This window comes from Thamnophis sirtalis, unplaced genomic scaffold, assembly GCF_051295495.1.
Source record: "Thamnophis sirtalis isolate CommonGarterSnake01/CBP01778 unplaced genomic scaffold, rThaSir2_p1.2 scaffold_4, whole genome shotgun sequence".
NCBI lineage: Eukaryota > Metazoa > Chordata > Lepidosauria > Squamata > Natricidae > Thamnophis > Thamnophis sirtalis.
Window position 1 is genome coordinate 18,261,093 of NW_028261384.1, and position 17,418 is coordinate 18,278,510.

Genomic DNA, 17,418 nt, shown 5'->3' on the forward strand with positions numbered 1-17,418 from the left:
AGAACATTGTTTAAGGGAGGGAATGATTAGGGTCACCCAGCGCCCCTTTTTTTCTATGTATTGTAAATATGCAAGAGTTAAATGCTGCAAAAAGTTATATGGTTAGTAATGTATGCATAGTTTTCTCTCAGCTCAAGGCAGACTTTAGATTTAAAATTCAAACTCTTTCACACAGTGCCTTTCCTTTCTGAAACTTTTCATGGGAAAACTAGATGTAGACTCCTCAGCGTCATCAAAGCTGAACAAATCTCTGCTTCCTCCCTCTCTTTGGCGAGTCCCGCATAACTTTGACTTGCTAGCTGCACACAGCTTATCTCTACCCTCTTTTATAACCAGAATCAGGTCAAGAAAGCCAAGAAATATGGAGAAACTACCGATAACCCACAGCAAGATCATGACGGCAGATTTTTCGGTTGTTCTGGGGACAAAGCAGGTTATATTGCTTGGACAAATTTCCTCAGTACAATTATAGAATTTCTCAACAAAGAAGCCAAACAGATGGAAGCTACTAATTGCAAAGCCAATTTCTATCATTATTCTCATGACCAGTTGAACTAAATAGGCACGTGAAAAATCAGGGATTGCCAGTTCGTGGGCCCCGCAAGTGACTTTGCTTTTATTTGACTCAGTGAGGGTTGCTTCGCTAGCTCTGAGGCCAAGGGATGCTTTGATCTGTTTGCAATAAATGCAAGGGAGATTGTAGACCTCCACAACTTGGTTAGCCACGTTGTGCAAGATGCAGGTGACAAACATTGCAAAAGGGAGCAGGACAGACAAGAACTCAAACAACCAGAAACGAACTTGAGAGACTGCTGTGAAAGCATCGTAGCACGTGCTTGTGCATCCTGGCTGGTTGGTATTGCAGACAAAAGCTGACAATTCATCTTGATAGAGAGGGTACGCACCCAGCCATATCATCATCATTTTCATCAGCATCATGTAGATTAGCCAAATCTTTCCTGGAAAGGAAGAAAAAGGATGAGATAAAACAAATAAAAAAATGTCCAATCCATCATTAAATCCCCTGCACATTGACTAGCCTGATTGGCTAGTTTTCCCAAGAAAACATAAACTGAGATTTGAAAGACACCTATAACAACAGAAAAAGAAAGGGGGAGAGAAGGAGAGAACTAGAGGAAGAGGAGGGAAGGAAAAAAGAGGGAAGGAGAGGAGGGTGGAAGGAACAGAAAGAGGAGAGGTGATAGGAAGGGGAAGGGGGGGAGTAGGGAAGAGGTAAGGGAAGGAAGGGGAAGGAAAGGAGGAAGAGAGGAAGTAGAGAAGGGAAGGAGGGAGAAGAGAAAGGGAAAATAAGATTGTTATAACAGGCAGTAGGGATGGTAAATAAAGTAACCCAAATTGTATAATACTACCTATTAAATGTATAAGAATGACAAACGTAAAGGAGAATAACAACTATGTGAATGTATACTTATAATTGTACGTAAGAGAATTAAAAAAAAAACTTTTCAGAAAAAAAATTGGCTAGCCTGGTTGAGAATAATTTCTAATCAGTAGCCGTATTGCGTTTGATTAACATTAGGTAGCACTTCTCATCAATTGCATTACTGAGAAGGTCTGTGACAATTCGCCATGGCCAACTCACCGTGGCCAACACATCACATGCCAACATGCCATGGCCAACTTGCTTTGGCCAGCTCATCACTGGACCACTTACTGCAGGACAAGAGTTACCCTAATATCAAAGAAAGGGTGGAGTAGAAACATTAAAGAAAGAATGATAAAAAAGAGGACAAAATGAAATGTGAATTGAAATTAAAATAATATTTATTTTAAATAATTAAATTGTTAAATTGTCCTGCAGTGAGTTTGTCCTGTGAAACGTTGACTATGGCAATTTGTCCCATGGTCAGTTGGCTGCAGTGAATTGGTCAGTTTTTACATTCCATTGCTGAGCTGAGAACAGAATAAATTGTTAAAGTAATCAGGGCATACTCATAAAATTTCACATTGTATAACATCACAAAAGAGGAACAAGAAATTTCTAATTACTAAGAGTAGATGGGGTACTAAACAGATAAATACCAGAAGATACCCATAACAGATTCCTTCTTTTTTTTCCAACTTCAAAAATTTTTGTTTCTCAAGTTGGAATAATCTCAATTTTTTTCAAGAGCAAATGCGGGGTATAATATTGAACAGACACTGTGTTTTTCAAGGTTTACCATAAAACACAGAATGACTCATGGGATCCACAGGCTAAAGGGATGGTGAATTTACTAGGGACAGATTGAAGGCAATTGATGGAATTAAGAAATAAGCTAAATAATGTAAATCTAGATTGTTGAGTCTGCCAACATACAAGAGAAAGGAAGAGGCAGACACAATACAAGGTCAAAATGCACGAAGGTTTCGGTGATGTTATGAAAACAGTCTCATATTTTTACGACAGCTGGACAATATTTGATATTGAGGCTATCCCTGCTGCACAAGGACAAGGCCACAAAGGTGGAGGTGCCCTCCTTTTGACTGAAGCCTTATAATTTTTCTTTTCCATGGCTCTTGCCAAACGCTAGTTCTGATCATATTTATTTGTAAATAGTTACGTTAAATTACTCCCTAACAGAATAATATTCATGCTCTGAAGTGCCAATTTATTTTTGCTACTATCTTTGCAGGCATTAAATAAAAGTTATACTCATAATGGCCAAACACACTTTGCAGCTTCACTTCCACACCATTCATTTATGAGCCCATTTTTTTGGAAAAATGTGTGTAAATTCTGGTTGGATTTTGTTCCTGCAAATTTCATTCCATGGTGCTTGTTTGATTCTCAAAGAAACTTCTTTGCCCAGAATGTTAAATGAAGTTTCCCAGAAACTTCCCAGAATGAAAATAATTAAAACTCAAATCTAAAATGCAAATTTATAAATACTTACCTATAATGGTCACATTAGAATTGATGGCAATCAAGGAAAAGTTAAAAGCACTCCAGTATTTCATAGTTGCAGTCATACAATCTCTTTTTTTCTACAAGAAGAATGAACTGCAGCAATCTAAGTGAAAAGAGGGAGAAGAAATGTTAAAAAGGAAAAAAAAATATCTAAAGGTGGCTTTTAAGAGGAATAGTCAAATAAGGTAAGCAAAATTGACAGAGAAATGAGATTTCTTGGGGAAATATAACTCTTCCTTACAGGGAGCAGAATTTATTAAAATCAGGAAATAAAAAAAACTTAAATTCAGGCCTGTTTTTAAAGAAACTTCTGCAAAAAAAAAGAAAGAAATAGAAAATAGATGAAATTGAAGAAGGAAACTTAAACTTAACATTTAGCAGATTACTTACCAGGAGAAATCTCTTCCTAAATGATGTGAAACGAAACCTGTAGCCAGTCAGCTACGGAGGATTCAGGTTTGTCTATCTGCTCCGCTTCTTGCTCTCAGGATGAGCTGGTAGCTGGAAAGGTCTCACTCCTTCTGAAGCACAGAATCTCAGCAACAAGTAAAAAACAGTGAAAGCCAATTGTTCCTCCCACCGTGGAAGGAAACAGATGTCATAGTTATCTGTTGTTTTCAGAGAGAGAAAAAAGCGTTATATGTAAACACATTTTAGTAAATCATAGATAGTCATTATTTGGGGGATGAGCCAATGTGATGTAGGGGACGCAACTCTCTTGGGAAAGGCGTTCTTTTATTTCTTTATTGCAAGCCATTTTTTTTCCTTTCTGCTCAAGCCTTCTTCCAAGACCTCCACCAAAGTATCCACCATTATTCTTTTCTTGCAGTTCAGTAATGAAACCTTAAGATGGCCAAGGCCATTCCATCATCAGCCTAAGAGCAACAGAATGAACAATAGAAAACAAATAAATGGCCATGAAGTCAGGTTCCGTATGGTTAGCACAAATATACATGAAAAAAAGTTATTTGTAAAGTAGATAGTTTGAGTCCATCCTTGCCCAAGACCCAATTAATCCAGAGGAACATCAACATGAGATCTAAATGGAGTGCATCCATCCCAATATGTATCTCTTTGCCTATGCAAACTTTTTAAAACTTTTTTTCTGGCTTTAATTGACTCACTTCTTAGCAAATTCTGCATGTGGAGGTAAGAAAGATGGGGTGCCTTCTGACAGTGTAGAATAGAATAGGATAACAGAGCTTGGAAGGGACCTTGGAGGTCTTCTAGTCCAACCCCTGCCTAGGCAGGAAACCCTACACCACTTCAGACAAATGGTTATCATCTTCTTAAAAACTTCCAGTGTTCGAGCATCCACAACTTTTGGAGGCAAGCTGTTCCATTGATTAATTGTTCTGACTGTCAGGAAATTTCTCCTTAGTTCTAAGTTGCTTCTCTCCTTGATTAGTTTCCACCCATTGCTTCTTGTCCTACACTCAGGTGTTTTGGAGAATAGTTTGACTCCCAGGAACATAAATTCAGGCCTAGGGATCAGATCTGGCCCGCTGGGGGCTTAGATCTGGCCCGCAGGGTGAGCCTGGAAACAGCGAAGACCCAGGCTGCAGTGCCTCTGTCAGCAAAAAAGGAGCTCCACTTCTGCTGCAGGAGGCCCTCATGGCCAAAAACGGGGTGTGGGCTCCACTTTCACTGGCAGGGGGCTACCAAAACAAAGTAAAAACAAAGCAAAAGGAGAAATGTTTTGCATTTGAGCATTTGAGAAGGAAAGGAGAAAGGGAAAGAGGAAAGGCAAAGAAAATAAGAAACAATGGGAAAAGAGCAAGGAAGGAAAAAGAAGGAAAGAGGGAAAGGAAGAAGAAAAGAGAATGATGAGGGAAGGAAAAAGAAGAGGGAGGGAGGGAGGGAGGGAGGGAGGGAGGGAAGGAAGGAAGGAAGGAAGGAAGGAAGGAAGGAAGGAAGGAAGGAAGGAAGGAAGGAAGGAAGGAAGGAGATTATAATGAGAGTGAGGGAATCCTACCTTATCACATGGCTACCATGGGTGCCACCAATATGCCCACCATGACTACCACCCACACAACCATGACCAACCCTGGCCACACCCTCTGCCCCTCCAAAGTCAGACACAACCATGATGTGGCAGTCAATGAAATTGATGTTTGATACCCTTGATATAGGGTCTGAGACAGGGGTGGGTTTCTCGCCCCGTTCCAACCAGTTCGGTTGGAACGGGGCTGGCGGCGTCCTCGTGCACGCGCGCAGTGCACGCATGCATACTAGCGTCTGTACGATGCTCCAGCTGCTCCTGGAGGATCGCGCAGGCGCTGTATGCGTCCTGCGCATGTGTGGAAGCACAGAACTCGTCAAAACCGGGTAAGGAGCAGCGGACGGGCGGGCCCTTCGCCGTTCCTGGAAGTTACTTACTTCCGAGTTCGCCGACCAACCAGTTCACGGGGACCGCCGCGAACCAGTTGAAACCCACCCCTGGTCTTAGAGATGGGCACTTTCAGTCATCATTTGTCCTAGAAAATAATGAGTTTCTCACCTATAGCAGATGCAACTAGGAAGGATTATGAACTGTCCTTTTAGTGTGCATCCTATCTAGTTCAACTAAGAAGGCTGATTAATGGGCTTTTTCTAAATATTTATCCTAATATTACTTTTCTTTTTAAGCTTCCAAACAATAGCATCTTGATTTCAGGATTAAGGAATGATATTGCTTCCTTCTCAGATAAATTTTATGTATTTTGACTATATTTCTTTCTTTTTTTTTAAATATATGGTAATATGTTGGGGACACAGTGACTCAGTGGCTAAGACGCTAAGCTTGTCCATCAGAGGGGTCGGCAGTTAGGCAGTTCGAATTCCTAGTGTCGTGTAAAGAAAAACAGGGACCATTTGGGTGGGAAGGTTTTAACAGCATTCCGTGGGCCTTCGGCATTGAACCATGCCAGCCACATGACCACGGAGACATCTTCGGACAGTGCTGGCTCTTTGGCTTTGAAACGGAGATGAGCACCACCACCTAGAGTCAGAAAGGACAATCACGAATGTGCGGGGGATCATTTACCTTTACCTTATACATTTATTAAGATTTTTTTCATACAGTGGGAGACAAAGTGAAACTGAAGAGAGAGAAAATTGCAAGAAATAAATAGGAGTGAAAATTATTAAAGTCAAGAAATATGTGAATGACTCTGCAGTCTTCTCAATACATAATTACACTCTGTTTTTCATCCTTTTTAGATATTACACAACTCACTTCCCCTCCTCGTTTAACACACCTCTTTCTTAAGGTGTTTTGTTTTGACCAACTTTCAACTTCCAAAACTAATTAATTTATTAGAGTTTCCTAAATTATTAATTTACCTTCTGCATATTTTCAGAATAAGGCATAATAGAGCAAAAGAGTATATAGAACTAGTAGAACTCGGAGCAATGATGTTGGGGAGGGGGGGAAATTGCCCACGAAAGCTAGCATCTGAGGAAGCATATTTATCTTCACAGACTTCGCTCTGAAGGCCACAGTTATTTCAAGGATGTTTAAAATATGCAAACAACTTTTTTGCTCATTCAAATTCAGTCGGCCCACCCCAAAGAGATAAGATTGCTCAGGGTGGTCTTAGCTCTTCTTGAGTACAAAGCTAAATATTTTATAAAAGTTCACTTGCAGAAGTAACCAGTATTCCAAATGAAAAATAAAAGTATTCTCAAGATGAGGAAAAATAAAAGTATTCTCAAGATGAGAGTTAAGAATAAAATGCAACATATCCATGATTGCTGATGGAGTCCCCGGATCTGTAGCAGCATTTTTCCTTGGAATATACAGAAATATTTTGACTTCTTCGTTCTGTAGGTCTTTAGGCTCCTATTGCCACCATGCACCCTTCAATGGGGCAGTAGAAGTAGGGCTGGAGTAAGAGATGCATTAAATTTGAGTCAGCTTGTTGGAGGCCAAGTGCCTGATAAAATTGCATGGTTTTCAGATCTCCTTTCCTTGGGGAAATAAAGCTGGTTTTTTTTCTTGGTGAATTGGAGGAGTTGCAACAGAGGTATAGCCGGAAAAAAAGTCAAGATGTCAGTGACAATAGTGTAATTAAAACTCCACCATTTTTTGGTTATGTTTATGATGTGGATAGCCCAGAATGACAGCATGATTACAGTTTCTTTAACTGGATATAACTGTCTAATGTCACACAATGTAACAAACAATGAAATATTGTTTGGTACATTGTGGGAAATTACACAGTTCAAAAAATCAAGAGTTTCACCCAGAATATTTAGAATAGAACAGAGCTGGAAGGGACGTTGGAGGTCTTCTATTCCAGCCCCCTTTTCAAGCAGGAGAACCTATATTATTTCAGATAAGTGGTTGTCCAGTCTCTTCTTAAAAACCTCCAATGATGGAGCACCCACAATTTCAGAAGGTAATTGGTTAATTGTCCTTACTGTTAGGAAATATCTCCTTTATTCCAAGTTGTATTGGCCTCTGGTGCTTTGTAGAATAATTTGACCCCCTGCTCTTTATAGCAGCTCCTCCAATACCGGAATATTCCTATCATGTCCCCCCTAATTCTTCTTTTCCTTAGCAAAACCCAAATCCTTCTTCATATGTTTTAGTCTCCAGGCCTTTGATCATCTTAGTTGCTCTTTTCTGAACTTTTTCCAAAGTCTCAACATATTTCTTTGTCATATGGTGACCAAAATTGGTTGCAATATTCCAGCTGTGGTCTTGCAAGGGTTTTATAAAGCAGTACTAATACTTCATGTGATTTTGATTCTATGCATCTGTTTATACAATCTAGGCAAGGGTAGGTTCCAGCTTCTGCTGCTGCCGGTTCACTCAGTAATGCACTTTGGGTGCGCTACGCTCACGTGCGCACTAGTAAAAATGTTTTTGTGCATACGCAGAAGCAAAAAAACAACATGGCGGCGCCTACGCTGCTGCCAGTACAACCAGTTCGGCTGAACCGGTCCAAATCGGTAGGAACCCACCTCTGAACCTAGGTGTCAACTTCTACTTCGCTTATTTGCTATCGGCTGCCATAGAAACAGGGAGGGTGGGGGCTTATGGTATTTGGGAAGGGAACCTCATGGTACTGGAGGAGTTATCAGGAGGGGGGATTGAATTTCTCCATCTTCTGCACATGCTGATGGCCAGTGTTTGGACTTGGTCAAGGTCATATGTCTCTGCATACCAACTGCATGAGAAGTTTTGAAGATGCAACTCACATGATACCTTAGGGAGTTGAAGAGTGGTTATTGGGTTGGGGTGACCAGGGGAAGGGTGTTCGGTAAACATTTGATATATACTTGTTCATGCCTTTTTGGCTCAGATGTTGCTTTTTTTTTTTCTTCTATCTTTTCATAACCAGTAAAAGTATCTTTAATTCCACAAACAATGGAGTTGGGAGTTTTCTTTCTTGGTTATTGATGGAGGCATGCCTGACATTAGGATTGTATTAGCTTTTTTCGCTGCTGCTGCATACTACTGGCTCATATTCAGATGATCATCTACTAGGACTCCAAGGGTCCTCTCACTGTTGAGGGGAGGAGGAAAGAAGGGAAAGAGGCTGCAGGATTTTGATACTGCACTACTTGCAAGGAAGGCCAACAAGGATTTAAGGATGCAACACGAGAATTTCTAGACCATAATGTGAGAACTCAAGTCTATCAGACAGAAAGATGGGGGATGACACAATAGCAATATTTCAGCAATTAAGGACCATCACAGAAAAGAGGGGTCACTATTCTCCAAAGCAGGGATCACCAACCTTTCAGACCTCAGGGACCACTTAATTCATAAGTTTAAATCCCGCGGACCACTCTGTCTAATGATTGAATGGGTGTGGCTAGATGGTCAGGTGACTGGGTGGGCATGGCCAACTCAATGTCACTCACTTTGAGTGGTCCCTTGGCAGCCTCTACTTGCTCCTCCTTTCCCAGCCACTCCTCGCCTGCCTGCCTGGGCTCCTTAGGGCTCCAACAGGAAGTAGTTGTTGGAGCTAAGCAGCCACCACAAGAAAGAGTTAGCAAAATAGCTTAGTTCAAATTGGATCTGACCAAGAAGAAGGCCCAGCAGAAGCACCTCACTGAGGACTACGAGCATAGGTTTTCCAAGCAGAGAGAAGACCTGTGTGAGTGTAGGTCCAGTACAGGTGCCTGGAAGCTCAGTGGGCTCAGGTGGTCAGCCAGTTCCAGACCATGATACAGTCCCACTGGAATAAGGCCCTCTGGCTCTTTGCCACCAGTGGCACTTCCCTCCAGCCTTCGCCCAAAACCCCGCACCAGGAGACTGAAGCACACTCCAAGTTAGAATATCTGCCACCCGTTGACCCACACAAAAAGACCCCGAAGGGGAAGACTCTCTTCATCAGCACAAGTATTCATTGCACATATCCGTTCCCAGGGGAAATTATATTGCACTAAATCAGGTTTGAGAAACCTGATTTAGTGCAATATAAAAATGCAAATATTTTTTCTGTGGACCACCAAAATTTTCTCACAGACCACCAGTAGTCCATGGACCACCAGTGGTGACCGCTGTTCCAGAGCACCTGATGGAAGATTATTAAGGACAGATCCAACCTAGAATTAAGAAGACATTTCCTGATTGTGAGAACAATTAGTAAATGGAAAGGCTCACCACTGGAAGAAATATTTGTTCCTTTACTGGAGCTTGTCAATATAAGAGACCGTACAGCCATTTGTCTAGAATGGTATAGAACCATGATGGCAACCCTCTGGCACGTGAGCCATTTGTTAGGGTACGCAAGGCATTGCCCTGTCAGCTCCAGTGTGCCTATGCGTGTTGGCTAGGTCACTTCAGCCTTCATTTTCGGCCGTGAAAAACAACCCAAACTGGAAGTTCAAGAATGCACGTCCGGTTTGCGCATTGGGTCATTTTTTTCCCTTCCAGAGGCTTCAGGGAAGCCTCCTGAAGCCTCCGGAGGGTGAAAAACGGCCCTATAGGCAACCGGAAGTTTGGGGATAGACTTCCAGGTTGCCCATAGGACCACTTTGTGTCCTCCAGAGGGCCTCCAGAGGGGCGGGGGAGGCAATTTTCACCCTCCCCAGGCTCCTAGAAAGCCTCTAGAGCCTGGGGAGGGCAAAAAACGGGTCCATTGCACACCAAAAGCAGGTCAAGGAGGGGTCATACGCACATGCGCACAGGGGTCACGTGCATAGAACTATGGGTGTGGGCACGCCCTCACACACACACCCTGCACTCCCCCTCACTTTTTGCATGTGATGGGGAAAAGATTAGCCATCACTGGTGTAGGATCTTCTGCTTGAGCAGGGGGCTGGACTAGAAGACCTCCAAGGTCCCTTCCAATTCTGTTATTGTATGATTGTATATAATGTGCTCTTCCATTCTAACTTTTCTTTGCTGTATTTTTGCTGTTGTTCAGCAAAACAGAAAAGTGCAAACATTGAACAGCTGAAAGGCTAGGCATGTCAAATAATTAGGTTCATTAATATTGTGAGAGAGAGAGGGAGGAGGGAGGGAGGAAAGATGAGAAGGAAAGAGGGAGAGAGAGGGGGGGAAGGAAGGAAGGCAGGAAGGAAGGCAGGAAGGAAGGAAGGAAGGAAGGAAGGAAGGAAGGAAGGAAGGAAGGAAGGAAGGAAGGAAGGAAGGAAGGAAGGAAGGAAGGAAGGAAGGAAATAGCTGTAACCCCTAATCAAAGCCTTACATTGTACCGGTGGTCCTGGACTTATGAGCACAATTAAGTCCAAAATTACTGTTACTAAGTGAGGAGCCAGTTGTTAAATTAGTTTTGACCTATTTTACAGCCTTTCTTGCCTCAGTTGTTAACTGAAACACTCCAGTTGTTCAGCAAAACAGGAAAATGCAAACACCGAACTGAAGAGGCAAACATATAAAATACTGAGCGTGTGTGTGTGTGTGTGTGTAAAGACAGCTATATCCACCTAATCAAAAGGCATATGTATGTATATGTACAGAACCCATCTCTACATTCAAAAGGACAGGGCTGCAATTGCACAGGATCTGTTTTGATTGTCCCCTTCCTCAAAAATACCTCTGTTCTGTCTAGATCTGTCAATATAACTAGTAGTATCCAGTACGTAGTTCAGCTTTCATGGCAATTAAAAAACTGAAAGGAGAGAAAGCTGAAAACTGAGGCCCTATGAGGTTTCCAGCCCATATTAAGGAAGCAACCAGGAATGCAGCTGAACTTCTAGTGTTGAAAAGACCCTTGCGCACAGGCTGAGAAATTCTCTGAAACATTAAGAGGCCTGTGGGTTGGGATGGGTAATTGCTTCGGTAAATTTTGTTACGGAAACTCATTACTGAGTCTTATTCCATTTTGACATTGCACTGAGAGGCTGGTGTTTGACTTTTAGTGAATGCTGAGTTTTAGTGAATTCTGAACTATTTCTCACACTTCAGCTGTCCTGGATCTGCATTTTTGCACGCAGCAAGCTCTTCTGATTCCTCCAGAGAGCAGCATTTCAGTCGTGATATGAAATGGAATAGGACCCAAGTTTACTGAACTGAAACTTAGAGAGTATGGGAGATAGAGACGGGAAGGAAAATATTGTACAGGGTTGACTCCAATGACAGAAGAAGCAAAGGATATTGATTTGGTTTAAATAAGGTTGAAATATTAAGCACCCCATTTATAAAGCCATACCAAATAGCATGCATAGTATTGGAACATGGTTACGATGTTCATTATTTAAAACTGCAGTGAGAACTCCAGTGAGGTCCTTTTCACATCTTTTATGGTGTCCAGCCGAATCACACATTTATTTCCCCGGTCATTATTGTGGAGACCTAGAAACGCTTACCACCTTCTAAAGAGGAAAAATGTGGTGGGAAAATTGTTGTTGATTTTTTGTCCCCATAGATTTGAAATATTTATATTCCACATTTAATATGTGCACGTATTTTAACAATTTAATGAATGCAAATGAAGGACTATTGTTTCCCTTTTTGAAAATAGCTATTTTGCCAATGGTAAAATTCTCACACAACACTTACCAATTGATGGACTTATAATGGAGTCTGTATAATTAACCTGACCAATATTTTTAGGAGTTTTAGACCAGTGTTTGTAAATCATGATGCTGAGGAATCTCTAATTTTTATTAGCCCAGACATGCACAAAACCAACTACAGCAAATCTCTCTAGGAGTGGAAGTATATGTCAAAAGATGTGTCATTTGTAATGTCCTTGTTACATTCCTCTTTAAATGCTGATTTTTTTTTCTATGATAGAATGTTTGAAGATACCGGCATGAAAGCTTTTGTTTGATTTAGAGGTCTAAACATTTGGACTTCTATCACAATCACAGGTTAAGCATGATAGATACAATTTGACTCCTCACCTAAACATTTTCTTTTCATTGTCCGTTGGAAGACAATACTTCCTTTATTCACCTTTTTTTCCAAAATTCAGATGCTTCTACTGTGTAGGCAAATCTTCTTAAACAAAGCAACTGAAGGTGCTGAGAAATGATAACATAGGAAAACGCTTTGAGGAAAACTCTTTGATCTGTGTCCTCAACCAACCTGCTTTTATTTTCCCCATAGAAAGAGAGACTCTGAATAGTTTTGCAAGTTTTATTATTTTTTTTGTTTGTAAATGGTAATACACTATATTGACTTGATACAATGATATTAGTACAGGATTAATTGATATTAATTATGTTCTAAAGTTTAGAGAACTTTGAGCATTAGAGATAATATAAAGAACAAAGAAGTTGCACAGTGTGGATTTAGAATTTACGATACTGATGTTACAAAGAGTTAACAATAATAATAATAAAAAGCCTACCAAAGTATTTATTGAGTAATAAAAGCTGCTAACCTTGAGCTAGTTGCTTGGTATTGAAGTCATTATTGTAATATTTTATATGTAATATGGATATGGATATAGAGACATATACATGCATATGTAATTATGTATGTGCATGTTAATAAAAACACAAAAGTATGATAAGGCAAAAGCAATTTAATCTATCTGCAAGTAGCATCACAGTATTTGTTCTGCAATAAAGATTTCAAACTTGGACTTGAAGTATTAAGTCTAAATTCTAATGTTTTGTATGTAGATATAGATGTAGATATAAACACCCACACACTCATACGTATATGTGTGCATTTTTAAAAAAAGAAAAATTATGATAAAAAGCAATTTAATCTGTTTGCATGTTTTATCAAACTATTTGTTATGCATTAAAGATTTCAAATTATAGATATAGATGCATTCACATATCTGTGAATGTTAAAAAATATGGTAAGCAAAATTAATATAAGAATAATTTAAATACTAAAAATTAATCTTTAAAGGGGGAAATTTAATAGAAAAAGAACTAAAGAGTTTCTAATTTCCCTCTTCTGTAGATCTACTAATGTATCAAATTGTTGATTTTAGATGGCAGACTGTGATGGTTTTTGCCACGCAGCATGTTATATTGTATGTCTGGCAACTGTTCTTGTTTAAAATTGCTTAAACTTCCCTTATATTAATTCTCCATTGCTGCATGTTCTTCAAATTTCAGTTAGATATGATCAGAATTATATATTCCTTCCAATGCTGAGCAAAATTTATTTTCTATTTTTTTGTGAGATTATAGCTAGTAACAAGAGTTGTGGTTTCATTTCAAATTAAATTCCAATTATTATTTTTTTGGCATTGTACTAGGTATATCTTTTCAGTACTTTCTGGGATTTTTACATCTCTATTAAAAACAGTCCTTCTGTTTCCAAAATTTACTACTGTATTAACTGTTTATCCAAAATATTATTAATGGAACTGTATACCATTGGTAGGATATGTTGTACCTATTTTATTTTAAGTTATAATTTGATGTATATCTTATAGACCATGCCATATTTTTCCTCATTGTTGTGCGACAACTGTTTCTTTAAAACATTGCATCAATTTGATCATCATGTTTTTGGGTTATTCTGTCTTATTCTGGATCCTATCTAAGTAAAAGTTTATATAAGTGCTCCAAGAAAGCGTGTTGTTTCCAAAAGTCAAGACTTTCATATATTTTTTTTAGCTCTCCACCCTCTCTCAAAAATCAATTGCCTATACTGTATGGCACAATCTTCTTTTTAAAAAAAATAGTCTGAAAGGGAAGGCTGGCTGGCTGGCTGGCTGGCTGGAGAAATGTGAAGTTTATACCTCTTTAAGGTGCCTAGGTTGAAGAACACTGTCTAAGTGAGGGAAGAGAGAGTTAGGGTCACCCAGCTCCCTTTTTTTTCTATAAAGTGGACCTTTCTAAATAAGCAAGAGTTAAATGCTGCAAAAAGTTATATATGGTTTGTAAATGAAAGGATAATGCATGCATGGCTTTCTCAGCTCAATGCAGATTTAGGATTTCAGCAACTGAGATCTTTTGCAGGCTGCTCTTCCTTCTTGTAGGTTTTCTTGGGAAGAGTGCTACAATCCTCAGCCACGGCGACACTTCTCAGGCTGAACAGATCTCTGCTCGGTCTTGGTTCTCGGGGCAGGCGGCTCCTGCTTAGCTCTGCTATGCTGGCTCCACGCCGCTTACTCCTGCAATCTTTTATAGCCACAAAGAGGTCAACCAGGCCAAGAATTAAGGAGAAAGCACTGACAATCCACAGTAAGATAATCATGGTAGATTTTTCAGTTGACCTAGGGATAAAGCAGGTTACTTTACTTGAGCAAGATTTGTCGGTACAACTGTATAATTTCTGAACGAAGAAACCAAACAAACAATAACTGCTAATTCTGAAACCCACTTCTATCATCAGCCTCACAAAGAGATGAATTGCATAGGCCCGTGAGAAATCAGGAATTGTCAATTCATGGGCAGCACAAGAGATTCTGCTCTTTTCTGCATCATTGAAGATGGTTTGTGCACCACTGAAGACGGTGGATATTTTTGTCTGCTTGCAATAAGTGCAAGGGAAAGAATAGATCTTCACCACTTGCTTGACCACACTGTGCAAGATACACATGATAAACACTGCAATAGGGATCAGGACAGACATAAACTCAAAAAACCAGAAGCGAACTTGAGAGATTGTGATGAAAGCATCATAGCACATGCTTGCGCATCCTGGCTCTTCAGTATTGCAGACGAGAGCTGTCAATTCATCGTCATAGACAGGGTAGGCCCCAAACAAGATCACCATCAGTCTCATCAGGATCATGTAGATTAACCAAATCTTTCCTGGAAAGAAAGAAGGACGACCAATCACTAACATCCAGACATTGACTAGTCTGGTTGAGAATAATTTCTAATAGTGATCATACTTTAATCCTATGCATGTAAGGATTACAAAAACTGCTTATCAATCGCATTGGCAAGCTGTAGAAATAGTCAAATTTCCGTCAGAGGATGCTCATAAAAATGAGTCGTTTTTTCACAGTGCATAACATTATACATTTTGGCCAACTTGGGAATACACATGGAAGCTACATAAATTATTACAATAAATAACTTGATCTTCAATGCATACATCTAGTCCCTTTTTCAAACTCTTTAAGTAAAATGGCTAGCATGCTGAACAGATTGTGGACTCTCCACATGTTAGCTGAGAAATGGCTACCTAATAAAGCACACTCTTTTGAGGAAACCTGTTGACTTAATGGCCTACCTTGTTAGGAAATTTTAACGTTCAGTCACACTCAAAATTCATTGCAATTTCCACCCAGTGTTCTAGACCCGTTTATCAGCGTAATAGGAGGTAAATTTCTTCTCAGTTAATCTTCAAAGATTGCTATATTATATGTTCACTTACTATTCTGTTTTCTAACTAAACACATTCAACCAGCTTAAGCTATTTTCTTACAGGATTTGGTTTTCAAGTCATTTATAAACCTGATTCTCCTCACCTATTTATATCTCACATATCAATATATTTATTTATCTATATATCACACTGATTTTGGATACATTTTGTATTAGTCAGCTCCATCAGTTGTTTGCATTGAGTGAAGAAGTAGTCCCATCCATCTTTTCAAAATCTTTCATTAATTCATTTCGGATTCAAATTTTGTATCAAAGAAGGACAAAAATTACATCCTGAGTCCAGCCTGGGCTCATAAGCTAAGCATAGTTAGACTGGGTTTTTACTTGGATGGGAGGCACAAAGAAAATTCCAAGTTTATAGACTAGACTGGGTAGTAAACAGATAAATATCAGAAGAATAGATTCCTTCTGTTTTCCATGGATGTGCTTATAAAGTTGCCAGGAATCAAGCCCAATTCAAAAGAAGCTATATACTCAATGGCCATTATGTATATTTCATTGTTTCCCATAGGAACATAAAATCCAAGCTTTTCCCTCTTTTTCTTCACTATCAAATGGTATATTGTAAATAATGTATGGTTAGAAAGTCTCTTCTTTTCAATCTTAGTATTATTCCAGAAAAAATCTTAGTTTTTAGGAATAAATGCTGAATATAATATAGTACTGACAGTGTGCTTTTTGAGTTTTTCCATAAATCAAATGACTGATGTGATTTATCCATTACAGTGATCATAGATTTAAAGGGGATCAAATCAGGAAATAAGTTAAATAATGTAAATCTAAACTATTGAGTCTGCCAATAGACAAGGGAAAGAAAAAAGCAGACAATATATAAAACAGCAATACCTGAACATTTCAATGACAGCTTTTGTAAAAACAGTCTCATTTTTTAAGACTGCTGAACAAGGCTTGATTTTAAGGCTATCACTGCTGGACAAAGATGGATGTGTCTTCCTTTTGCCTGAGTCTTCCAATTTTTTTTCTTCCATTGCTCTTGCCAAAACTAAATCTATTAATTATTTGCTACTTCGCGGGAAATTGTTGATGATTAAGTACCTTAGGAAGCGTTCTGATCATATTCATTTGTATTTGTGGCTAATTATTACTTAACAGAATAATATTAGTTTGTCCTGCAAGACTAATAAACTCATTTTCTTTTGCTATAAAAGTTTGACTCAAAACTTTTTGCCGCTTTGCTTCCACACCAGTTATTTATGATCCCATTTTGGGGGAAACGTGTGCAAAATACTGATTCGTTTTGTTTCTGAACATTTCATTTCATCTGGTTCGCAAACCAGTTCCCTTCCCACAATGCTGAATAAAGTTTCCCAAAAATAAAACAATTAAACCCCAAATGCAAATGTCTAAATACTTACCTACGATGGTCACATTATAGTTGAGAACAATGAAGTAAAAGCCAAATGCGTTCCAGTATTTCATAGTGGAAGTCATTTCTCCGAGCACTTTTTTCTATGGGAAGAATGAGATGCAGCAGTCTAAATGAGACGAGGGAGAGGAAACATTAAAAATAAAACACTAAAGCTGGCTTTTGAGAGGAGTAATGACACAAAGTAAGCAAAACTGGCAGAGAAATGAGACATCTTTGGAAAATATAACTCTTCCTTACAGGGAGCAAAATTTGTTAAAATCTGAAAATCAAGCAAACAACATTGATTTCGGGCATATACTTACTTAAACCTCTGCCAAAACAAAAACAAATAAACAAGTTGAAATTGAAGAACAAAATAAAAGCTAGACATTTAGCAGTAATATTACTTAGCAGGAGAAAT

General features: G+C 39.2%; 2 protein-coding genes across 2 annotated transcripts; both read right to left on the reverse strand.

Annotated features, from left to right (window-relative positions):
• On the reverse strand, positions 1 to 2,973 carry LOC148045777 (gap junction delta-4 protein-like). The gene is made up of 2 exons (XM_087711828.1): positions 2,898 to 2,973; positions 1 to 959 (listed from the first exon to the last, which is right to left on the reverse strand). The coding sequence occupies exons 1-2, from the start codon at positions 2,971 to 2,973 to the stop codon at positions 151 to 153; spliced, it is 885 nt and encodes a 294-aa protein (XP_087567954.1). The 3' UTR covers positions 1 to 150.
• Positions 2,974 to 13,678: 10,705 nt separating this feature from the next.
• On the reverse strand, positions 13,679 to 17,108 carry LOC106543883 (gap junction delta-4 protein). Its single transcript, XM_014059991.2, has 2 exons — positions 17,005 to 17,108; positions 13,679 to 15,046 (listed from the first exon to the last, which is right to left on the reverse strand). The coding sequence occupies exons 1-2, from the start codon at positions 17,078 to 17,080 to the stop codon at positions 14,226 to 14,228; spliced, it is 897 nt and encodes a 298-aa protein (XP_013915466.2). The 5' UTR covers positions 17,081 to 17,108; the 3' UTR covers positions 13,679 to 14,225.
• Between the last annotated feature and the right edge of the window lie 310 nt (positions 17,109 to 17,418).